The sequence below is a fragment of the Delphinapterus leucas genome, chromosome 8 (genome assembly GCF_059928025.1).
Source record: "Delphinapterus leucas isolate spDelLeu-1000000601 "Yukka" chromosome 8, BTC_Dleu_Yukka2, whole genome shotgun sequence".
NCBI lineage: Eukaryota > Metazoa > Chordata > Mammalia > Artiodactyla > Monodontidae > Delphinapterus > Delphinapterus leucas.
The window spans coordinates 22,527,086-22,553,437 of NC_143136.1; the positions used below are offsets into that span (position 1 = coordinate 22,527,086).

The following is a 26,352-nucleotide window of genomic DNA, read 5'->3' on the forward strand; positions in this document are numbered from 1 at the left end:
TAGTACCTGAAGAAAGAACAGTTAAAATGTAGTACATCAAGTTTTGAAGATCATCAAGAATTCTGACTTCTCTTTGCCCCAATTCCTTAAATATCTTAGAGCCTCTATAGCTGGCATTGTTCTCATAAATGAATAATTCTCATGGTTTTTATGACATATAATATAACATACAGGCATAAAGACAAATACGCTGAGAGCATATAATCAATTTTGAATTCTTTTCTGCTTTTTCAATTAAAGTACTAAATTAATTTAAGAATTTTAACGAAAGCATTAAGTTTACTGACTTTGAAATTTGGAAAGCAGAATTAAAGCTCATCATTGACTGCGAGCCATATTAAAGCTTTGCTGTTTATGGAAATAGAAAGTGATAAATAACTTTCATTTGACATTGACCACCTTGAGTTTAAACAACATCTAAATTTTTAATTTGTTGTATTATTAGTAGTCAATTGACATTTTAGTATATTTTCGTGCATAAAACTTCGATCACTTGAAGTCAGTCTCTGAAGTAAAAACATCTTCTGGCCCCTGACATTTCATTTGATATTAGCCTTAACATTGCATTACCCTATTATTACTGTTTTTATAAATTGCTAAGCAACATTTAATAAGTTTAGATATATATTTTTTGGATTTTTGATAAATATTTTTCAAATTATAATTTTACTGCTTTTGTTTTCTGCTATTTCCTCTCCTATTCTTCCAGAGTTGTAGCATGCTTGGTAAGGGACCTCTGTGTTTTTAAGTATGCTTAGAGAGTTAATGTCAGTTTTATCTGTATAAGTGCCCAAAGTTTTAAGTACGTTAAGATCCCTCTGGGCGAAATGTGTGAAATCTACAAGAACTATCATTGCCATTGATTTTCTTCACAGAGCCTGCTGTCCCCAACAGCTTTCAGCTATGCAAGTCAGTACATTGCACGATATGAGGAGCAGGGCATTGGTAGGTTCACTTCCTTTACAACTGGATTTTATCTTTCACACCTGCAATATGTCTCACAGAAGAATAAATCTATGTGTTCACTTCTTAGGCCTTCAGTGGGAAAATATGTACAGTTCCCCAGTTCAGGATGACACCACGTCGTTTGGCTGGCTATGCTGTCTAATCCTAGCCGACTCTTTCATTTATTTCCTTATTGCTTGGTATGTCAGGAACGTTTTCCCAGGTACGAACATGCTTCCTATAGATACATGCTTTTTTATGGTAATAAATTATATTTATTATAAATCTGCTAATATATATTTTCTAATATTTTTCTTTGCCACATATCATCTCCAAAAAGAAACACTGAAATCCCAAAACAAAACAAAATTTTCCAGGAGGAGATAATGCACTGTTGAGTTTTTTTCTCTGATGTTCCTTTAAAGGATAGAGTGAATTAAGGAGCATGGAATCCAGTCTTCCCAAATGGGAGAACAAGATGTCATAAGGCAAAAATCAAGTCTCCTAATTCTAAGGAGAATTTATCCAGTTCTAATGGAACAAGACTGGTGGGATTCCCCTCCTAGGTCTCAAGTGGTTAAAACTTCAACATGATCAGGAGTTTTTCCACTAAGTCTTATTTATATTTGTACATTTTTGATGCTATAAATGAATAAAAGACTATTATTCTATTCCAGTTATATAAAATTTCTGTAAAAGAGAGGTATATAGAGACAAAGCAGATCAGTGATTGCCTGTAACTTGGATTGAAAGTAGGGATTATCTGCAAAGGGCATGGGAGAAAGTTTTGGAGCTATTGGAATTTTTGGATTGTGGTTATGGTTGCACAACTTTATTTACTAAAAATCGTCTCACTCTACACTTACAATGATTAAATTTTATGGTATGTAACTATACCCAATGAAGCTGTTTAAAAAAGAAAGAATTTTTTAAAAGGCTACCTTTTTTACTTTACTTTGGAAACTGAGACCACAAAAAAATAAAAATACTTCCTGAACGCTGTATAGTAAGTACTCTGTTATTTAGCTTCCGATGCTTAATGTTAGCAATCAATTAATAATTACTTTTCCTAATACATTTTTGTTACAGGTACATATGGTATGGCAGCTCCATGGTATTTTCCATTCCTTCCTTCCTATTGGAAGGAGCGGTTGGGATGCGCAGAAGTGAAGCATGAGAAAAGCAATGGCCTTATCTTTACTAATATCATGATGCAAGACACCATCCCATCTGCCAGTAAGACAAGTAGGTCAACAACATGCATTATTATGAGAGAAGTGATGTAAAATTTACATGACTAGTGATTTAATTATCTTTTTCTAAATGGCAAAATTATCCTTTTAGTCATGGGTGAATATGTCTACACATATGTGTTGGGACTCTTAGAGAGATTGAATTGTGGCTTTTTCTGAGCTCATTAGCCCAGTTGGTTAGCATATGCTGCTAATTAGGCCAAGATTGCAGATCCCTTTGTGTTCCAGTTAGATTCACACAGAGAAAAACTTTGTTCCTTGGAGCCAGTCTGCACCCCTCACCTCAGCCGTCTGTCACTAGTCATAAGGAGTAACCAAGTAATGGATAATTTAGCCTAACCCGTCAGCAACACTGAACAGACAGTTTAAGGCTCATGTTTTACTGACATTGGGTGAGCAGTGTCAGCTTCATAAAGTAAGGATGACCCATATAAGTGGTCCTTCTGTGATGCCTGAAGGAAATGTGGCGAGTAATTAATGAACCGATTCTATAAACCACAGATCTGAGCGAGCCTTGTCACTGTAGACATTTATTCTGTAAGTAGATATCATCCTGTCCAATTGGAGGACCAAGCCTTAAAATTGTGTTTTGAGTATTTGAGATCTGTGGAATAAAGGAGAATTCATTATTATGATACTATATTCTGAGACTACTTTTTCTGACAGAGGAGGGCAATATAAACCTTAGAGTGTGGTTCCACACTCTCATTCATTTTTGAAACAAGGGAGAAGGCTGAAGACTATAGTAGATCATTTATTCCTGGAATTATTTTTTACTTTGAGGCTTGTGCTTTTATAGTCTTCAATTTTTAATTAATGAAAAGTCTAACTCTAGCTTCATTTATCTTCCTTGTGAGCTTACAACTCTTTTCTTAATTTCTTTCCAGGTCCTGAATACATGTTTCCCTCCAACACTGAGTCTGAACCTAAAGATCTCACAGTTGGGGTTGCCCTGCATGGGGTCACAAAGAACTATGGCTCAAAAATTGCTGTTGCTAACCTCAGTCTGAACTTTTATGAAGGACATATTACTTCATTGCTGGGGCCCAATGGCGCTGGGAAAACTACTACCATGTATGTTACTTTTCAACACTTAGGTGTCATGGAAGCATATTACTTAATATTTCTTCATTTCTTTCATAAATATAAAGTTGTTACAACTTCCCGATGGATTAAGATAGCTCAAGTTGTTTCCTGGAAAATGGAGTCCAAGTCAAAGGTCCAAGTTGTGAGCTCAAAGTCCAGATCAGAACCACCAGATAGGTTTATTTGCTCTACCTAATATTGGCACACGGGTACTTCTTAAAATTTTTAATTTCAGTGCCAGCATTTAAAAATGGGAGAGTTCTCCAATAAATATAAATATTCCTGCTATCTCTTAGATAATAGGAAGTTCTGGCAACATTGGATCTGCAGGCTTAGGTAGAGACAATTGTTTGGGGCTTGTTAGTGACTGTTCTCAAAGGGGCCGTCTACTTTCTGGCTCATCCCTGGTCCCCACCAATCTTTACTGCTTCATACATTCAGTCTATTTCATTTCTTTGCATTTTTATGCTGGCCCATGTACCAGTTTGGGTTCACAAACCTTGGTATAAACACACAGCCCCAGCCACTCTATTACAGAGAACCCTTACCTTGATTCATGAAGAAAGAAAAGAATCACCAGCTATCAGATATAGATCAGAAAGTCCACAAGTGGTACATGGGCTGTTCTTTCTCTCTCTTCAGTTAACTAGCATTTTCCTGTATCCTAATGGAGAAGATTCAAATGTTTTTAAAGTGACATTCTGTTGAATTTTTTTCTGTGACTCACCTCCAGTGCTCTACTAGGCTTAGCTTGGAGTCAACTCTAAGATGCTGTTGGTGCTTTAGGCCTTATTTGAGAACAAGTGCCTGTTGTTGGATATGCTATTTGCTATCATCATGAGTAAGCTCAGTGACTGCCAGAACATATACAAATTAATCTTTAGTAAATAAAAGGGGACAAAGGAAAGTTATGAAATGAGTGAACATGCAGTTACTCTCATTTATATGACCTGTTTCAATTCAGAGTTGGCTTTCTAGTAAGAATACAATGCTTAAAATGTAAGATTTCTAACAGGTAACAAGAGGACAGTGAAGAAAAGTGATGGAGAAGGATTTTGAAGAGGCTATAATTTTAGCTGAGAAAGTCCCCATTTCAGTTTTCTGAATATAAAGAATATATAAAGAAATATGTTATTTGATTTTAATGTGTATTTATGGGAAGAATTACATATTATGTTGATTCCCTATTTAATCTGCAATAGTTAGTCATTTAAGATCTATTACGTGCAAGACACTAGTTAGGTACTGAGGGTGGTGAGATAACAAGTCCTTTCCCTGACCTCATGGAGCTTACATTTTAGTGGAGAAGATGGATATTAAATAACTCCCCAGTTTACTGACCATCTGAAATATGAGGAGTTTGTAGGTGAGAATATTCTCGTCACAGGGTAGAGTAAGGGACTTAAGATGACCAGAGTTCATGTGGAAAACAGAAATTTGAGGCTTAATTGCGTATGGGTACTACCTGATGCCAGGCAAGTGCAGGAGTTTGCTCAAGGAGGGAGTGCATTTGCAGTTAAAAAGCGCAACCATTTCTGTCATTGCTACCACCGTCACCCCACCACCATCATCATCACACTCTAAATTATTGGAGGCGGAAAAGTAATTTTAATTTTTATTCCCAATTAATCCCATTTTACTTCATAGCTTGACCTGGCCTGGGAAGATACACTGTAACATGTTTTGCTAACAACTGAGATACATTTAGTCCTAAAATCTAACTCAGAGTTTTGGTTCACACCTAATTTACGGTTTCTTCATTCCCAGCTCCCTGTTGACTGGGCTCTTTGAGGCCTCAGCAGGTACCATCTTGGTTTATGGAAAAGATATCAAAACAGATCTCCACACCGTGAGGAAGAGCCTGGGGGTCTGCATGCAACATGATGTCCTGTTCAGTTACCTCACTACCAAGGAGCACCTCCTCTTATACGGCTCCATCAAAGCTCCTCACTGGCCTAAAAAGCAGCTGCACGAGGAAGTAAAAAGGTCAGATATGACAGCAGTGAGAACGTGCGTGGGCAACTCCTCTCAAAAAGACGTCAAGCTATAGTAATAATACCAGTAGGAGACAGTTTCTCAGGAAACAAGTGTTTTTAGTTTTTCTACTTTTCTAGTATCGTATACATTTAAGGGCATTATCCTCACTGGCCAGTTATTATACTGGAATTGTTTAACTGTCTTCATCTCTGACTCCCATATTACCCCCAACCCTCTGTTTCTAATCTCCGAGGATACCATACTGGTCTTTTTTTTTTTTTCTTGGCTGCCTCGGGTCTTAGTTGTGGCACACAGGCTTCTCTCTAGTTGTGGCATGTAGGTTTTCTCTCTCTAGTTGTGGCACGTGGGCTTCCGGGCATGTGGGCTCTGTAGTTTGCGGCATGCAGGCTCTCTCGTTGAGGCGCAAGCTCAGTAGTTGTGGCACATGGGCTTCGTTGCCCTGCGGCATGTGAGATCTTAGTTCCCCAACCAGGGATCGAACCTGCATCCCCTGCATTGGAAGGTGGATTCTTTACCACTGGACCACTAGGGAAGTCCCTACCATACTGGTCTTAACTGGACTCCCGGCTTCTACTTTCCCTTGTACAGTCTATTCAAAGAGCAGACAAGGTGACCTTTTTAAACTGCAGATCAGACCAGGTCTCCTTTGTCAAAACCCTCTTATGGCTTCTCACCATACTCTGTGAAACTCAGGAAAGTTCTTACCAAGGCCTATGAGGCACTTCCAATCCTGCTTCCAATCCTTTTGATTTTATTTCCTTCTGCTTTTTCCCCATTCACTCTGCTCTAGGCACGCTCACCCAGGTGCACACTTAGTTATGCTAGGCCTGCTCCAGCCTCAGGGCTTCCCATGTACCCTCTACTTAGAGCAGCCTTCCCCAGACAGCCCTTTGACTTACTCCTCCACCTTACTGGCCTCTGCTCAAATGTCAGCTTCTCTGAGGGGACCACCGTGTGTAGAATAGATGCCTAAAATAGCACATCCCAGGCACTCATCTCATATACCCTGTATTTTTTTTTTAATCACACTTATCATGAAATAGCATATTATAAACTTACTTGGGAATATGTTTATCTACTGAATTTCCCCAGCATTCCTCCTGATATACACACATACTAAAACATAATCTCCTAATGGGTTAGGAACGTTATCGGCTCAGTGCTTTTCCACAGCACCTAAAACACAGTCTGGCAGAAAACAGGCAGGTACTCTATAAATATTTGTCAAACGAATGAATAAAATAATGAGCCGTGTATTCCTTATGTTGTTTTCTGAGTATTAGTTTTATACCGCCGGCTAGATGATAAGTAACAGAAAACTGTATCATGAATCTTCAATAGTTTATCTTGCTGAGCACATAATAGTTGCTTAGTGAATACCTCTCATTTAGGGTGCTTTTCGTATTTTTCCATTGTTCACATTTTCTGTCTGTAAAAAAATAACCACTATATATCATTTTTTAAGGACTTTAAAAGATACTGGACTATATAGCCATCGTCATAAGAGAGTTGGAACATTGTCAGGAGGAATGAAGAGGAAGTTATCCATATCCATAGCTCTTATTGGAGGATCAAGGGTGGTAATTTTAGACGAACCATCCACTGGAGTTGACCCATGCTCTCGCCGAAGTATATGGGATGTTATATCCAAGAACAAAACTGGTATGAGTATCTTCTTATAACTTCACCAAGCAACAGTCATAATTTTGCCCTCCGGGATGCACACAAAGAAGTTAAAGCCTTTTCTGTTTATAATCTCCATTAAAGATCTAAGGTGTGCTCTTCCTTTTGTGAGGTCTTCTCTTCTCCCAGCTAAATTCCTGGATCAATTAGTTAATATCTATGTAGTGCCCACTGTGAATTGAGCAGTTAACTGGCCCTTTTTGAGAGCATGCAAATCCAATAGAAGTTCCAAATTCTGCCTAGAGGAGCTTAGAATCTAATTAGAGATACCAAACATACACAAATGAAAATAAACTGAAAACAGACTAAATAAGTGCTAACAGGATGTGAAGCAAAGGAGCAATCACAGTGGAGTGGCTTAATCAGAGAAGAATATTCAAAAAGTCTTTAAAATTACTGCTTTTTCATAGTGAAGGGAGGGAGGGAGAGAGAGAGAGAGACAGAAAGAAAGAGAGAGAATGGAAGTGAAGCCAAGGGGACAGACTAAGGGATTAGGAAGAGTTGCCCCCACTGCAGAGTGTGGACACTAGCCTTACAGCATAAGCGATGTGTATTTGCTGCCAATTTATAAGAAAAACATTTAGGAATACCCCGTCCGCATTTCTCATTTTGAAAGCTCATTCTGATCAGTTTTTCAGTTAGCCCATAAAATGTGACTCTCCTCCTCATAAATCACAGGATTTACTTGTGCTAACTCAGTACATCCTGGGGACTGCAGCTTCACTTTTCATTCTTGGTTGTTCTCCTCTGTATTTTCAAGCCAGAACAATCATTCTGTCGACACACCACTTGGACGAGGCTGAAGTGCTGAGTGACCGCATCGCCTTCCTGGAGGAGGGTGGGCTGCGCTGCTGCGGGTCACCATTTCATCTCAAGGAAGCCTTTGGGGACGGGTATCACCTCACACTCACCAAGAAAAAGGTTTGTAGGAGAGAAAACATACCTCCTTATGGGACCGTAAATTAAGTTTTGTATGAAACAGAAGCAGAATGTGTCCAACTTTATTCATTGCTAAAATTAATCTGTTAGGTTCATGTTTCTCAAACGGAGCGAGTATCAGAACCACTGAAGGTCTTTTGTTAAACCCAAATTTCTGGCTCCACCCCCAAGAGTCTCTGATTCGGTAGATCCGGTATGAGGCTCCAGAATTTACTGCATTTCTGCCAAGGTCCACATCAGCCCATGTGATGCTGCTGCTACTGGTCTGGGATTGCACACTGAGAACCAACGTGCTAGATGAAAGAAAGGTCTGTACTAAGGTTACTGATGGAGGATCAGCCTATTAGTTTCCCTAGCATTTCAGCCTATAAGGCTAAAAATTAGATTTTCTGCTCTATAAAAAGCAAATGAAGAGAATATGCAGTCATGTATTCACTTTCTGATCAGTGTTCCTTGAATGGCAATGTGGAGATTAATTCAGACAGGCCAGTGGTGCTTTCACATCTTGGAAGAACAAAAGTGCTTTACTAAGGCTCCCTGTACCACCTAAAATAGCATAGGTATCAATACTGTGCCAGATGTGTATGCTATTAGAAAGGTTTTGACCACTATCATTTATTTTATATCTGATCATCCGGATGTGACTTCCAAAATATAAAAGAGTAGTTCCTTGTTATATTCATTAATTCATTCAAAAACTTATGTATTAGGTGCATACGATGTCTTAACACGTGCCCAAGACACTGTTCTAGGCGCTGGGGATACAGCAGTGAACTGATGATATTAAGATCTCTGCCCTCATGGAGTTTATATTCTGATGGAGTGTGGGGAATTCAGGTGGTAAAATTGATGAATATATTATTTAGAATATTAGCAGGTGATAAATGCTATGGGTAGAATAAAGCAGAGGAAGGGGCATGGGGAATGCTGGGTGGTGCCATTTTAAGTAGGGTAGTAAGAGAAGGGGTCTCTGAGAAGGTGACAGTTGAGCCAAGAGTTGAGGCCAGGCAGCGAGTGAGCCATGTCACTATCTGGGGCAAAGGAACAATTGCAAAGGCCCTGAGGAGGAAGCATGCCTGAGCCTGAAGCATCGGACGACAGAAGGAGTCTGTTGTCACTAGGGTGGGGTACATACATAAGAGGGAAAAGAGGATGGTGGGAAAGGAGGTTGGAGAAGGGACAGGGTGAGGTGAGAGAGGGGAGCCAGTAGAAAGTGACTTATAGGCAAGTATAGGGATCCCAAGTGGGACAGGAAGCCACAAGAGGAGTGATGTGTTATCTGGCATAGGTCTGAACTGGCCTAGAAGAACTTGCCACCCTCTGATTGGGGCCCTTGGGCACTACAGTATAAAGACAAGGGAGTTTTTAACTTCTCTTTTCGTCTCTAGAGTCCAAATGTAAATGCAAGTACAGTATGTGACACGACAGCTGTGACAGCAGTGATCCAATCACATCTCCCTGAAGCTTACCTCAAGGAGGACATCGGGGGAGAGCTTGTCTATGTGCTTCCTCCGTTTAGCACCAACGTCTCAGGGGCCTATCTTTCACTCCTGAGAGCACTGGACAATGGCCTGAGTGACCTCAACATCGGGTGCTATGGCATTTCAGATACCACCATGGAAGAGGTACACCTGGACATTTCCTTTTTGCTTAAAACTGGTTAACTTGCTGTTCCTTTAGAATAAATGTGAACAGTTCTTTTTAGAAAGAAAAGAAATATTTAAAAGTAAACATTTCAGGGCTTCCCTGGTGGCGCAGTGGTTAAGAATCCGCCTGCCAATGCAGGGGACACAGGTTTGAGCCCTGGTCCGGGAAGATCCCACATGCCACAGAGCAACTAAGCCCGTGCACCACAACTACTGAGCCTACGCTCTAGAGCCCGCGAGCCACAACTGCTGAGCCTGCGCTCTAGAGCCCACAGGCCACAACTACTGAAGCCCACGCACCTAGAGCCCGTGCTCCACAACAAGAGAAGCCACCGCAGTGAGAAGCCTGTGCACCGCAACCAAGAGTAGCCCCCACTCCCCGCAACTAGAGAAAGCCACATGCAGCAACGAAGACCCAATGCAACCAAAAATCAATAAATAAATTTTAAAACATAAATAAATAAATAAACATTTCAAGAAGGGAACCAAAAATAAAGATGCTTTTGATTACAAAAAATTTAAAAAAAACATTTTACAAAATCAAAATCTTAAAATTATCTCAATACCATTGTTATGTAAGACTGACTTCTGAGAACAAACATGTTGCTTCACTTAGAGAACACATATCTTTTACATACAAATATGTTCACTTAAAGTCCCTCTCAAAAATGTTCACTTAAAGTCGTACTTATTTGTCTCAATAAATATGGTAAAAATTTAAAATTGAAATTGAGCTTAGAAACTAGAAAACAGGCCACCATCAAAAAATCTACAAACAGTGAATGCTGGAGAGGATGTGGAGAAAAGGGAACCCTCTTGCACTGTTGGTGGGAATGTAAATTGATACAGCCACTGTGGAGAACAGTATGGAGGTTTCTTAAAAAACTAAAAATAGAACTACCATACGACCCAGCCATCCCACTACTGGGCATATACCCTGAGAAAACCATAATTCAAAAAGAGTCATGTACCACAATGTTCATTGCAGCTCTATTTACAATAGGCAGGACATGGAAGCAACCTAAATGTCCATCAACAGATGAATGAATAAAGAAGATGTGGCACATACATACAATGGAATATTACTCAGCCATAAGAAGAAACAAAATTGAGTTATTTGTAGTGAGGTGGATGGACCTAGAGTCTGTCGTACAGAGTGAAGTAAGTCAGAAAGAGAAAAACAAATACCGTATGCTAACACATATATATGGAATCTTAAAAGAAAAAAAATAAATGGTCATGAAGAACCTAGGGGCAGGACAGGAATAAAGACGCAGATGTAGGGAATGGACTTGACGACACGGGGGAGGGGAAGGGTAAGCTGGGACAAAGTGAGAGAGTGGCATGTACATATATATACACTACCAAATGTAAAATAGATAGCTAGTGGGAAGCAGCCACATAGCACAGGGAGATCAGCTCGGTGCTTTGTGACCACCTAGAGGGTTGGGATAGGGATGGTGGGAGGGAGACGCAAGAGGGAAGAGATATGGGGATATATGTATATGTATAACTGATTCACTTTGTTATAAAGCAGAAACTAACACACCATTGTAAAGGAATTAGACTCCAATAAAGATGTTAAAAAAAAGAAAGAAACTAGAAAACACATGCATGTTTTACACTAATGAAGTGTTCTGGCTTCTCTTTCTAGGTCTTTCTGAACTTGACTAAAGGGTCACAGAAAAATAATGATATGAATCTTGAGCACTTAACACAAAAGAAAATTGGAAATTCCAGTACCAGTGGCATCTCAACTCATGATGATTTATCTGTGAGCAGCAGCAATTTCACAGACAGAGATGGTATAATAAATCTAATGTGCACATTTTGCTTAATTCCAATAAATGACCTAAGGGAGAAAAATCACAGGACAGATTTTTTTTTAATTCAACTTTAAATTTTCTTTCTAAATTTAAAAAGACTAAAGAAATACAAGCTTTCTTTTTTATATACAAAATATTTATTAAACCAAATTGAATTCTCTGTTTCATAAACATTTTGAAGAATGTAAAAGAACTTCCTTGTTAAGGTGGTGATTAGTTTTTCTTCTAGTCACCAGAAGTCGTTTTCAGGATGTGACTTACTACAACTCCAGAGTTGTGTTCAACGAGTTAAAATCCTTCTTGTAATTGGTGGTGTCCAACAGTGAGCCAAGTTACCTTGTAAGGTAGCTCACTCATTGCTATTACACATGTTCAAGTGGTGGTCATAGTCAAAAAAAGTTTTTTTGTAAAAAAGAGTCATCCCTCTTTATGGGACCTCATTGGAAAACATGTCTAACCTTCCCCCACCTCTGAGTGATTCATATGCTGAGAAAATTCAGGCTCTGAGAAGATGCTTTTGGGAGAGGGTCTCTGAATTGGTGAAGTTGGACTTGATGGTTAAGAATCTATAGTAATAGGTTTCCCCACAGTTCTTCACATAAGATATGTTTGGAAAATCATGTTTCTTGACATGACTTTGAGGGATTGGGCTCTTTTGAAAATAACTTTTATCCTGTCTTATTATCTTTCTGACAGTTAATTTATGCCTTTGGAAACACTATTTACTTAAGGAAGCATATAGTAAAATCATGTATAAACGATGGAGTAGTCATTTCAACAGTTTGCTTAAATTGGGAAAAATCTCTAGGAATAGAACTTCTGATTAAACATTTGCTTGGCTCTAAAACTCAGAAAAGATAATCTGTAATGTTTGTGTAATTCTGGAACTTGAGAGTCTCATTTGTCCTCTGCTAGATTCCTCAGGTATCATCTTTTGGGAATATAATTGTCGAGACTATGGAATGGAAGACTTTGATTAGAGAGTGGTCATCTGCTTCAGGAAGTAAATGTTATGTACTTGCCTCTGCATTTGTCTCATAATTTGAAACTATCTTCAGTCAGAATGTTCCCCTCATTGACATTATCATTTAGAAAGCACATTTGCTCCATTTGATACACCTGTAAGTCATCGACATGTAATTTCTCAAGAAACAGAAAAGCATACTAATTAACTTAAAATATTCAGCTCCTTCTGCAGTTCCCCTTTGCAGAGATATGAGTTTGCATTTAAACTCGTTCACTCTATTTAATTGGAATTCATTTTAAATTAAGCAGCTTTGTATTTTTCCTTATCAGCTAAATGAAGATCATGATTTTTGTGCTGCATAATTTGTGATGGAGAATTAAAAATATCCACAGAGTTGACAAATACTGTCATCTTATCACATGTAAAGGAGCGCTTGGTGGCAGGCCTTCGGAGGGAATGTTATACTTGAAACTGTTTTTAGAGGGGCTGCTGAAATTATTAGTTGCATGAGCACTGTTGAGGAAGCAACAGTTTATGGCCTCCACAGCTGCTCTCCCTCTCAGAAGCCATCGGATGTCTTCTCAGCACCTGAAGAGCATTTCAGGGCAGTGTGGGGTGGGTTCGGGGGGAAAGAGAGTAGACATTTTTTTCCAATGAGTTCTTTTTTGTGACTCACGTGGTAAAAAGTTTTGAAATGCCATATAATCAGTCCAGATTTCTAAAAGGAATGTAACGAATAAGTATTTGAACGAGAATTATACTTTGGAGGAGAGCATTTTCCTTTTCCTATGTTTAAGGTGACTTCATTGGACCTCACATTACAATGAGAGCCAATTACACTTACCATCACTAAGTTGCCCACAATAGGAATGAGTTAGACTAGGCTGCTGTTCTGGTTTCTATTTATTTTATTTGAATTCAGTCTCTTGATAGAAGCTACCTCTTGAATATTAGTAATTAGTAATAATACTGATTCTGCATTGAGACTTTAAGAGATTGGGAACAATATTCATTTATAAAATTCTAGATATCTTACTTTGACATGTAAAAGTACTATGTATATGACAAAGAATAGTTTGCGTATAGTAATTTATAATTTTCAAAGCACTTTTACAGAAGCTGTATGAGATGGAGAGGCTCGGGCCCAAAGCTGATCAATGAAGAGCTGAACTTCAAATGCGAATCTTTAAAATATAAGCTTTTCCTACCATGCCACATTATACCATTCATCTATAGGTTCTGAAGTTACTTTAGTTCTGGATTTAGCAGGATTTCCCAGAACCATATTAAATTTTTTTTTTTTTTTTTTAATCAGACAAAATCCTGACCAGAGGAGAGAGATTGGATGGTTTTGGACTGTTACTGAAGAAAGTAGTGGCTATACTCATTCAGAGGTTCCACCACACCCGCAGGAACTGGAAAGGTTTCATAGCTCAGGTTATTCTCCCCATCATCTTTGTAACCACTGCCATGGGCTTTGGTACGCTAAGAAGTTCCAGCAACAGCTATCCGGAGATCCAGATCTCCCCATCTCTTTACGGTACCTCTGAACAGACAGCCTTCTATGCGTAAGTTTCTTCCCTTTAACTAAAACAACATTTCCACATACCTCCAGAGGTACATTGTGCCTGTGAATGCCATGTAGTGCTAAGGAACTTAGTAGCCACAGTACCTGATCCTGCCAAAGGAATACACAGTTTGATTTATTGCAGCGTGATACTTCTGTCACCAAAAAACGACGTTTTAAGAATTTTTGTGTTTGTCTAAAAATAAAGTTATAGTACATCTTTATTTTTAATTATGAGACTTTAATCAGGAAAGCCAGGTTAGGTATGGCTTCCCAATCTGTTGTAATATATAGCAAATAGCTTTTTATTGAATATTGAATAGCAGCGTCAGAATTCTGTATAATATAATGTTATATATACAGTAGGTGATCACTAAATGCATGTGACAAATAATAAGGCAGCCAAATAGAGACATGTGCTTATTTTTTTGGTGACCATTTTTTTTTCTGAGTCTGAGTCTTCCTTAGATTTTTAAGAAAGCAGTCCTATAGACAGCATATTTCATTTCTTCAAATTACTTATGAGCATGAGTTTACTATGGGAGACTAGTGGAGGAATCGTGAATTTGTTTCTATCCTTTAATATTACAGAAATTCTCACCCAAGCACAAAAGAACTGGTCTCAGCAATGTGGAGCTTCCCTGGCATTGACAACCTGTGTTTGAATATCAGTGATCCGTAAGTGGTTCTTGTTTGTTTGTTTTTTTTTCAACATTCCAGTTGTGTGTGTGCATGTGTATGCGTGTGTGTATGTATGTGGGGGAGTGTGGTTAAGTGAGTGTGTGTGATTTGGCTGGAGGAGGTCAGCACCCTGATTGAACTCTAACAGATTTTATCTACCTCCGTTAGTTCATTCCATGGTTATGCTATACTGTAATAATAAAGAGGTGCTTTATAACTTGTAAGGTTCGTTTGTGTACATATTTTCATTAAACAGTCACAACCACCCTGTGAATTATTAATCTCATTTTTAAGATGAAGAAACTGAGGCTCATGTGGACTAAGATACTTGTCTAAAGAAATCTAGAAAGTAGGTTGTGTAGCTAAGGCTGAGACCCACATCTTCCGAGCTCAGTCCACATGCTTTTGCACTACATAGTGTTGCTTATTGAAACTTCCAGGATAGTACATGACACATGGAAACCTGACATCTGTGCATTATTTTGCTAAAGTGTCCCCTTCCCTTCAGAGGAGAAGATGAAAAGAGCAAAGAAAATAAAGGGGTCCAAAAAGTTCCATCCTGCCACATGAAGACAATTCAATGAGCTTTGGTCTCTTCACTGTTTAATCTTGAAGTGCTCTCCCTCAATCTCCCATAAAATGTCAGATCACTTGGAAATGGTGGTGCCATGTATATTCAATTTATGAAAAATCAGTAAACTGAACTTAGGACTATACACCTGAATTTAATACCAAATACTCACTTATGTGCTCATACATAAACATGCGAATGTACACATACCTCACTTCAATATCATTTTTACTTGCAGAAGGTGTTTAAAGAAAGACAGTCTGGGAAAATGGAACAGCAGTGGAGAGCCTATTACTAATTTTGGTGTTTGTTCCTGCTCAGAAAATGTCCAGGTAAGATGGAATTCGCTTTCACTGAAGTAGAAAAAAGAAAGGAATAAATATCAAAGCTTGAAAGATCTATCTAGGTTACCAAAGAGTTGGTATCATTTCATTGTATGGAGGCTGGTAGCTCAGCGAAGTCGACCTGGGCAGCTGAAAAACACTGAACTTCAGGTCACTGTTTTAAATCCATCTCAGGACAAACTTCCCGAGGTAGGTAATTCTATGACAGTCTTTGTGGAAACTGACAGAAAATGAGTTTTTGGTCTCGGTTCAGTTGTAACCAGAAAGCTCTGTGTTTCACATAACTGTCATATTTGAAAACACAGTGAGACTGCTACTATAGTGGTCATCTGGGAAGTTAGTAATGTGTAAGTCCAGAACAGAACTCTGTATGTCTCCAAGCAGCACCTCCAGGATGCAAGAAAAATCCATGTCCTGAAAGAAACATTAAAGATTCTCCAGCCAACACCCTGTCTGTATTCTATAAATACACACCTTAGTTTTCTAGGCCTATCAATTCAATAAACTTTAAGGAAAACAAATTCACTGGGGAAATTAAAGATTGTTGAAGAAAAGAGGTAACTATTAGTTTCTGAGAGTCACTATGTTGTCAACTTACCTCCCAATAGGGGAGGAATCTAGCAATATTTTCTTCAAAGTGACATATGATCACGTCCTAAACTGTCTTGGTACAGTATTTTAAAATAAAGATGTTTTCAGTAAATGGAGCCTATTTTTGTGGTCTCACATAAGACGGTTACTAACAATAAAAGCTGGGAGCAAGCAAGCATTTTTTGAAATCCTTGCACATATAAATATTATTCTTACCCAGTACTCAAAGCATTTTCTAATCCCTTACCTAACCTAGCTAATTTCTGAAATCCTTCATGTATTTTCTTTAGTTCACAGTAAAAGTCTACTAACTTAGTATTTAAAATTGGAATCTAGATAAATTTTATTAATTAAAAAAACCCAGTAGATTAAATTTTTTTCAACCTTATATTCCGTTGATGGGAATCCAGATTTGTGTAAACAGCTTTTAAAAGAATTGACAGTGTCTACTAATGCTGAAGTTATACATACCCCATGGACTCAGCAACTCCACTCCTGTTATATACCCATCAGAAATGTGAATAAATTCACCAAGAGATATATACTGGAATATTCATAGCAATACCATTTGTAATAGCCACCCAAATTCCCAGCAACAGTAGAGTAGATAAATCAAATGTAATCTATTTCCACAATGAAATTCTATATACAGCAAGATGAGAATGATCTACACTGCACACATCATATTCTCAGAAACAAATGATGAGTGAAAAAAGCCAAATACGAGAGAGTACATATGATACAATTCCATTTATATAAAATACAAAAACGGGAAAAACTCTTCTGTGCTGGTTACTATGGGAGTGGTAGGATTGGAAGGAAGCGTGATGAGGGGGCTTCTGGGGTAATAGCATTGTTCTGTTCCGGTTGCTGGTTCAAGGGTGTGTTCAGTTTGTCAAAATTCATCAAGCAGTATCCTTATAATATGTGTGCTTTTCTGTATGTATAAGTCAATAAAAAGTTAAAGCTAAAACTTAAGTTGCATACATAAGGATATCTCTGTTTATGAAACCAGTGGCATTATAGAATGTGATCTTCAAGTTGATACAACTTGATGCAAGGTGAAATTCAGCCTTCATTTTTTAGAGCAACCTGCAACATTATGCTCTTGATACACATGTGGTGCTAGCCTCAGGCTCTGGAACACCATGTGAATGATGGAAGGAAAAACTGGCAAAGTGCTAGGCTTTTCCCAAACTAAAGTTCATGGCAGTGAAGCATGGGACACTTCAATGAAAAGTTAGTAGTCAGGAAGTGCAGAAAGCTACCAAGGCACTTAATTTTGACAAATGCATGATGGTAATGTAAGATGCTAACAGTGGGGAAATCTGGGTGAAAGGCATGCAGGGACTCTCTGTACTGTCTTTGCAACTTGTATATGTATCAGTGACACATATATACACATATATAAGACATATATATATGAAGATTGGATTTGGATATGGGAAAAATTGGATTCTGACACCTAGGTTGGTACCTTAAAACTAATATAACACAAACTTTTTATCCACTGCTGTTCATCCCTGAGAACTTATGTCTGTTAATGTTATCTTTTCAATTTGGGGCAAACATTTTTCTCTTCCCTGTGAATTATTGAGGGAATTTTGAGTCATCTTAACATTTAATGTTATTCTCCAAACATATCAAGCTTGTCAGTACAGTGAAAGAAATATTGAACATTAGTTAACTTGTGTTCTTTTTTGTCTTTAAGCAAGTCCTAAACACATGTATAGTCTCTGTATAAATAATAAATGTTTGTTCTGATTTTTTGGCATAGGCAAGATGACTTCCTTTTCAAAGCTCTTTAGAGGCAGAGGACACTCTTATCACACTCTACCAGTTGCACTAATAGACAGATCATAAGACTGAAGCTCCTTGACATTGTCTATTTAATTTGTACAGCATTGTCCAAAGAGAACTTTTTTTAACCTTATTTTTCAGGAATGTCCTAAATTTAACTATTCTCCACCTCATAGAAGAACTTATTCTTCCCAACTAATTTATAACCTCACTGACCACCACTTGGAAAACTATCTTATATCAACTGCCAATAAGTTTATGCAAAAAAGGTAAAAATACTCTGTTTATAACATGTTTAATTTAGAATATCATGCTTTCTAATTTTAATAGTAACTGTCTTTTGAATTTGTGACAATAAATGCAAGTTTCTATTGATTATTTATATGGGTAAATTCTGTTTTATCTAAACAGCCTTATATATTAAAATTTAAGTAAATTAATTTAATGACTCTAAATTAAGATTTATTTGAGCACATTGGAAAGCATTGTTTTAGGCCGCAAAAATGTACTGTTAAATGTGTACATATTTTTTTCTCAAAGCGAAAGTGGAGTTGTTGACTAGATTGTGCCAGCTTGCAGAATTTTAAGGTGTGGCTTTTGGTGACAGTTGTCCTTAGTTCCAATATGAATATCTCAAAACTTGGAGTATGATATCTGCATGTGAATAAAATGTCTTTTTGTGTAGCAAAGCCACAGGCATGTTCCTAAGCCACCTGAACATTTGCCACAGAGGTAAGTGTGGCAGGCTTACATTTGCAATGACATGGATGGACCTGGAAGACACTATGCCAAGTGAAATAATAGACAAACATGGCATGGTTTCACTTATATATGAAATCCAAAATAGATTCATAGAAGCAGAGAGTAGAGTTGTGGGTTCTAGGGTCTGGGGGGAAGGGCAAAACGGGGAGATGTTGGTCAAGGGGTACAAAGTTTCAGTAATACAAGGTGAATACGTTCTGGAGCTCTAAGTCCCGCAATGTGACTATAGTTAAGAATACTGTGTTGTTACTTGAAATTTGTTAAGAGGGTAGACCTGAAGAATTCTCAACACATACGTACAAGAAAATGGTAACTATGTGAGATACTGGCTGTGTTAATTAGCTTGATGGTGGGGATGATTTCACAAGATGTACATATATCAAAGCATTCATATGCCTTAAGTGTATACACTTTTTATTTGTCAATTATGTCTTAATAAAGCTGCGGGGGAAAGTTGGTAAGTACACGTGAATATGCATGTATATATTTTCAACAAAATGAGGTTTATTATAAATAAACCATTCCAAAACCTACTTCTTAAGTGAAGAATGTGCTATAGTGTTCTTTCCATGTCAAAAATATAGCTGTATAGCATCACATTTAGGATAACATTTACAAGAAAATTATTTTAGTGTAACTACACCATTATTTATTTAACCCAGTCTTAATTTGGTGGATATTTAAACTAATCTATCCTTAAAATTACTATTTGAATTTTTTTAATCCACTTTTTATTTTTAAAAGTCCATGAACTTCTAGCTATAATGTATGCTTTAGACTAAAATATGATAAAAGAAATCGATAAAACTGTAAAACATTTGTCAGACAGTATTTATTTCATACTGTAAATGTGTTCCTGATGGAAAGAAAAAAAAAATGAGCTCTTAGTTAAACATTTTAGATCTATTTATGAATATCTTCTCCATTAAAACAATTTTTCTATATAGATATGGAGGCTGGAGTTTTGGGCTGCCTTTGACTAAAGACCTTCGTTTTGATATAACAACAGTTCCTGCTAATAGAACACTTGCCAAGGTAAATTGTGATCTTTCTTTTGGGACGTCATACAAATGAGAATGTGAACTTGAAATGTTCAAGCATTTTCATGAGGTAAAAACAAGACATGGGTCAGTAGATTTGAAAAGCACTTTGGAATAATGCATACTCCATACTACAGTGGTTCCAGTCCTGTATATTTATCCTAGGGAAACGTGTACACACAAGTACCCGGATACATATACAAAAATGTGCGTGGTAATATTTCTCATATTAGCCGAAAAAACAACCCCAAATGTCCATACACAGTAGAATAAATAAACAAATTGTTACATACTCATTTAACAGAACTTTCAGCCATGGAAATGAATGAACTCATTTCCATACAACAAGCAGACTAACTCTTCCAAACATTATTAGCAAGCAAAAGAAAAAACAAAAAGGAATACACAACTATAATTGCATGTATCATAAACTTTGAGAGTAGGCAAAACAACCATATTGTCTAGGGGAGAGAGAGAGAGCACATTGTGGTTTGGAAGGACACAGAGTGTCAGGGAGACGTTCTGGATGCTGGCGATTTTCGTTTCTCAACCTGAGTGATGGGTATACTCCCTTTATAATTTTTTGTTAAACTATACATTAATGTTTTATGCATTTTTCCTTGTATATGTGTCATATGTGTTTAGCTTTGCTTTTCAAAGAACATGGAAACTTAGAATTTGGTGGATATAAATAATCCTGTTGACTTTTTTTCTTCTAGATTGTACCTATGCTTTGAATTTGAAACAAGCTAGAGTCACAAAATCAGACACATATGATTACACATATGATCACTAGTAGTCTTTAAATTTTAAATTGTTCTTCACATATTTCTCATTTGGTAGTAAGAGATGTATACAACCTTGGGGGAAGTGAAGAAAATAATATTCATTTAGTGACTGTTATAAACCAAGAACTAGTATCACCTTTTATACAAACTACCTACACATCCTCACAACATCCCTAAGAGATAGATATTATTGAGTCTATTTTAGCTGGGTTTTATAAGGTCATATAGAAACTAAATAGTAGTGCTAGGGACTTGAATGTCCACCCCCGCCCCCAGCCCCGCTTGGTTCCTTTTCTCCCTCTCTCCACACATAGAGTAAGGGAGTTCTAGTATTAAATAATTTCTCTCTAAATCAGATTTGTAATTTTGAATTATCAATTGGCTTTCTTGAATTGAGGTATACCAGTATTTTAAATCCCTCTGCTTTTGACATAGCAGATGAACTAACTCACTTTCTTGTGGGTTACAACTAGGAATAGAAAGTTAGTGGGGGTATTTCAAGATTATCAATCATGTTGCTAAGGGCACAATGCTTATATGTGTATTTAATTTCTTCCTACAGCCTGGCCTATATGCCAGTTGCTTTTTAATTATTATTATTATCATTATTACTGAGAGACAGAATGCCCTAGTTCTAGTTCCAGAATCACTACAGTCCAGTCACAGAAATGAAGATAATAATGAAGTCTTCTGTTTATTTCAAGCTTTCACTTTAGAGAAGGTCTAGCTAGAATAACTAGTAACTTGGTGCTCTCATGCAGGGAAAAAAAAAAAATGTTTTCCCAATCTCTGCCCATCTCTAGGTTGGAAACTTAGAGTTCTGTGGTCAGCACTGGTGGATGGTTCATAATCTGCCCAGATGAAATAAGTTACTGGGAAATTGGTGACCTTATTTTAAATATAAATTATATAGGCTGTAAGATGTAAAGACTGCCTGATTTATTTGAACACCACACTGATCTTGCCTTCTTTCGGAATCTTAACAGGTATGGTATGATCCGGAAGGCTATCACTCCCTCCCAGCGTACCTCAACAGCTTGAATAATTTCCTCCTGCGAGTTAACATGTCAAAAGACGATGCTGCCCGACATGGTAAAGCTACTTACTTAGAAGTTTCTTGTATGGCAACTTTTGCTACTGTCCACATGAAAATGTGCACTAGATGCCATTTCCTCCCAGTGGCAGCTATTTTATGGTATTTAGATCACAGATCTCTAAAAGGAGTTTGGAAGTAGTAACTACCACCAGATGGAACATTCTGGATAATCCCCTTCAGGTTAATTTAGTTTCCTCATTTATCAAGTCAGGATAATAATGCTGACTTCCCACTTATTTCTCCTCTCACACCTAGTAGTTATATCTCATAGGAAAATATTTTATAACTATTTACTTGTACATAGGCTAAAAATTAAAATAATAATGTCAATAAATATTGTACACAAATCCAAATGTGAAAACAAAACTTTTAAGCTAAGAAGCTCTAACAGGAAAGAAGTGCTACCATTAACTGAGTACTTACCGTAATGACATTTGCTTTGTATAAAATATTGCTAATCCTTAGCTCCCTCTCAGGATGAGTATTATTGTTTCCTACTGCTATTTCTCTGGGAATCAGAAGTGCCTGGCTCCTGCCTCTTCATTTTCCTAATACTTCTCTATACTCAGCAAGGTCTACTTTAGTGGGGTTTCCCAAGAAGCTTCCACATAGTTTTTAAAAAGGGTTTGGAATTTGAAAGAGACTTATTTGTTTTCTAATTCAATTACTCTTCATCAGACCATTCCATCCTCCTAAGCCTTGCTTAAGTTAATCTCCCATACTGATCCCCCAAAATAATAATAATAAAGATGGAGAAAATAGAGTAAAGTATCTGCTGGCCAACAGTTTCTACCCTAATAAATAGGTTAACAGACTATTAAAAACAAAGAAATGCCATTGTCTACTTTTGTTTCATTTCCCTACTGTTGGGCATAATAGCATGTGCTGCACGTTCTGGTGATTGTAGAAGTAAACTGTAGAGTCACATACTTATTCTAGGAACAGAATCTTTCAGTCTTCGTTTAAGAGAAAACAGTATTTTTCCCCAACTGCTTTCGCATTTTCCTAGCAGCAGGAGCCCTGAAGAAAATAACAAGATTGATAGATAGTCCTTAGACCTAGAGCATCAATAAAGTGTGGAGTCAAAAGTGGTAAATTAAGTTAAATGATGACTAAAGCCAGGTGGGTCTGGCATAGCCTGGTTTGAAACACTACTGAACACTTGACTTTCAGTAGGATGCCTTATTGAGAGCAAAGGACATTTGTTGCCATGACGGATAATGAAAGTATAAGAACCATAGAAATGACTAGGAGGAAATGTTGCAAAGGTATGTAGGTAAGAAAAAGAGACAATGCCACTTTTGAAGGATCAGCTTTTGAAACCTATATTGAGGTTTCATTTATTATTAGTGTTCTTTACCAAGATGAAAGCAGTCTGAATCACTCTGGATCCCAGCAGGCTTGTTGTGGCCCCTACAAGTGTATTTTTAAGTTACATAGTCTAAAGAATTAAGAATTCTGGAACATAAGCTTCATATTGACCCTAAAAGGAAATGTTTTTAATTTAAAAATAAGGCTTAGCTTGAGTTATATAGAGATTAGTAGTAGTGTGCCTTCTGTTTTTTATTAACTTTTCTCATATAGGCTTATTATGAAAGTGGTAGCTTTCCACCTTCTCTGGAAGGAGTTTTTTTCTTTCAGAAAAGAAATCCATGTCACCTTAAAATGCTTTTATTGTTTTGTATGGGATCTGCCATGATAATGTTGTCTTTAAAAATCAGCTCAGTTATTCTCCTGCCACCTCTCCCTACTACACTACCTGTTTTAAGGCACCTTTGTTGGATTCTACATGAATTGAGATTTTGCTTTAGCTGTAAAATTGATTCTCTTTGAATTTTAACATGCTAATAAAAATCTTTTAATTAGCTTTCCTTTACAATGTCAGCATCTGTTATATTCATGTGGTTCCCTCTAGTGGTTAATTTAACATGAAAGTTCTTTCTTCCCCTAGAATACAGATTTACTTGTGTTCACTAACAAATGCTACACAACCAGGCTCTTTTCCAAAAATATTGACACATTGTTCCCTCCACCCTAATGTTTATTCTTATTACATTACTAGCAGTGGTCAATGGGAAGTTACTCATTTTAGGTTTACACATGTAGAAATAACAGAAAATGTGTTCTTTTTAATGTGTATTGTATATGGGGGAAATAATTGAAATTGTAAGATTTTATTCGAGTCAATAAGCATTCATTGACTAATCGCTGTACATAAGACATTATGCTGGATGCTGTAGAACCCACAGAAAAGATTGTGATGTAGATTCCAAACCCTAATATATGTACTTGATGTTTCCGCTAAAGATCTGTAAAAAAAAAAAATTGGTTTAGCAGCATTTTTCATATTGGAGTAAATATATTTGTAAAGATTCCTCTGGTGAAATAGAGTATTTCTTGATTCTGAAATACAGATCAGGACTAAGAGAAATGTTTTCTCCTTGCCTATGTTATAATCCAGCAACGAGGTTTAGGTAGGGCCCAAAGAAAATTGAATTTCAGTAAAAAGAGAGCCCATTAATTTACACAAAAGATAAGAGAAGTGCATTCCCTCAATGATGTGATTAAAATTATCAGTCAAATTGATTATTGTTGCTGGTAGTTTCTTTGTTTTGATTTAACTATATATTATATTTTTTCTTCAATAAATAACAATTGCAGATTTCAACCTCAAAATTTGTCACACTCTACTTGATAAAAGTTATAAATTTAAGTTAATGGAAATAATGTAACTTTAGAATAATCTATAATATTTGGGTGCTATCAAAGGGCCTTAATGTCCTAATATAATGAACATATACTATGTGAGCAGTAGTGAGAAAGTTCTTGTTCAGCTTATGACTTTATAGGAAAAAGTACTTAAGGGATATCCTCACCCCTAGTTCTTTTCCAAAGTTACTCAGACATTATAGGCTTTGCCTTCACACTGTGGCCCTTTGCGAAACTTGTCAGCCCATTTTGAGTCTGGCTAACCAGCGTCCTGTAAGGAAAGGGAGGAAAGAACCTTGCTTACACTTATACTCAGAAAGTATAACCAACCCTTGGAGATACAGATAATTCAGGACTGCATTGGAATTAAGTGACTACTTTTCTGGAGCCAGCTAGTTTCTCTGAATCATTTTGGATCTTTATGTCTCAATGAAAATCCCTCCAGAGTGGCTGAAGTTCCCAAGCTCTACTCTTGGTAGAGTTCTAGAACAATAGGCATCTCAGAAGCAGTAAAGGAGGAGAAGGGATCCTCTCAGGCTACAGTATTTCCCTACGACAGCCAATAGCACAATGAAGACGGATGGGGGTGGAAAATGTCTGTTCTTCAGGAGACCCTCATATAATTGGTCTCCCTTTGAGGTGCTTCTTTAAATGTCATGCATTTCTAAAGTGCTACTGAATACAAACATCCATATTACCAGATGGAGAGAAGTAACTGGAAAACAATGACTTAAATGTAGTAGAGGGGAAACATGCTATATAAGAAGTGTAAGTTCTTGCCCCTTCCCCCAAAATTCCATGCACAGTGTGAAAAACTGTTTTGGGCTTTTTGTGTGTGTGTGAGTACCATCAATTGTATGGCATTGATGAGACTGGCAGGGGGTGGGGACACCATTTTCCTTTAAAAGAGTATCCCCAAAGTAAAATTCTTTAAGTGGGAAGCAGCCACACAGCACAGGGAGATTAGCTCGGTGCTTTGTGACCACCTAGAGGGGTGGGAGGGAGACGCAAGAGGGAGGAGATATGGAGATATATGTATATGTATAGCTGACTCACTTTGTTATACAGCAGAAACTAACACACCATTGTAAAGCAATTATACTCCAATGAAGATGTTTAAAAATAAATAAATAAAAATTGGTACTTTTTAAAAAAAATTTTTTTAATAAATTTATTTATTTATTTTTGGCTGTGTTGGGTCTTCGTTTCTGTGCAAGGGCTTTCTCTAGTTGCGGCGAGCAGGGGCCACTCTTCATCATGGTGCACGGGCCTCTCACTGTCGCAGCCTCTCTTGTTGCAGAGGACAGGCTACAGAGGCGCAGGCTCAGTAGTTGTGGCTCACGGGCCCAGTTGCTCCGCGGCATGTGGTATCTTCCCAGACCAGGGCTCGAACCCATGTCCCCTGCATTGGCAGGCAGATTCTCGACCACTGCGCCACCAAGGAAGCCCCCTAAAATTTTTATTGGAGTATAGTTGATTTTGTTGTGTTAGTTTCAGTGGTACAGCACAGTGAATCAGTTATACATATACATATATCCACTCTCTCATTTTTTTTTTAGATTCTTTTCCCATATAGGCCATTACAGAGTATTGAGTAGAGTTCCCTGTGCTGTACAGCAGGTTCTTATTAGTTGTCTATTTTATACATAGTACTGTGCATAAAAATTGGTATTCCCGATTAACTGAATACCTACTAATGAAAAGAACCATTTCTTCTTTAAGGTATCGTCTTGTATAGCCATCCTTATCCAGGAGTGCAAGACCAAGAACAAGCCACGTAAGCAGACATATATGGCATGACTCTTTTCTCCTTGGCTTATTGAGCCTTTGTATAAAGTGCTATAATTGGAAATCACAGTTGTATCTGAATGAATGTCAATCTAGAAGAGCTGGTAATATAAGTCACTCAGGGATAAAAGGAGGTTTCTGAAAGTGTGTAGAGTGAGGTTGCCAAGTAGAGCTTGTTGACTGTAGATTCACAGAATCTCCTGCTTTTGTAAGTCAAGTGCATAAGTGTTTCATCATTTCAACTTCCCTGCATAGCATTTAAGTACGATTTC

The 26,352-nt window shown here is 37.4% G+C and overlaps 1 protein-coding gene across 10 annotated transcripts in view; it reads left to right on the forward strand.

Annotated features, from left to right (window-relative positions):
• Positions 1-26,352, forward strand: part of ABCA12 (ATP binding cassette subfamily A member 12) — a 191,455-nt gene that overhangs the window by 130,156 nt on the left and 34,947 nt on the right. For all 10 annotated transcript variants that reach the window (XM_089916405.1, XM_089916401.1, XM_089916404.1 and 7 more), the window contains 16 exons: positions 876-945; positions 1,034-1,168; positions 2,035-2,190; positions 3,086-3,272; positions 5,052-5,270; positions 6,748-6,944; positions 7,726-7,886; positions 9,293-9,529; positions 11,205-11,355; positions 13,659-13,911; positions 14,502-14,588; positions 15,401-15,494; positions 18,039-18,166; positions 19,607-19,694; positions 21,474-21,579; positions 26,015-26,069. In XM_089916405.1, coding sequence (XP_089772531.1) covers positions 876-945; positions 1,034-1,168; positions 2,035-2,190; positions 3,086-3,272; positions 5,052-5,270; positions 6,748-6,944; positions 7,726-7,886; positions 9,293-9,529; positions 11,205-11,355; positions 13,659-13,911; positions 14,502-14,588; positions 15,401-15,494; positions 18,039-18,166; positions 19,607-19,694; positions 21,474-21,579; positions 26,015-26,069 — 2,324 coding nt within the window. The remainder of the gene's footprint in view (positions 1-875; positions 946-1,033; positions 1,169-2,034; positions 2,191-3,085; positions 3,273-5,051; positions 5,271-6,747; positions 6,945-7,725; positions 7,887-9,292; positions 9,530-11,204; positions 11,356-13,658; positions 13,912-14,501; positions 14,589-15,400; positions 15,495-18,038; positions 18,167-19,606; positions 19,695-21,473; positions 21,580-26,014; positions 26,070-26,352) is intronic.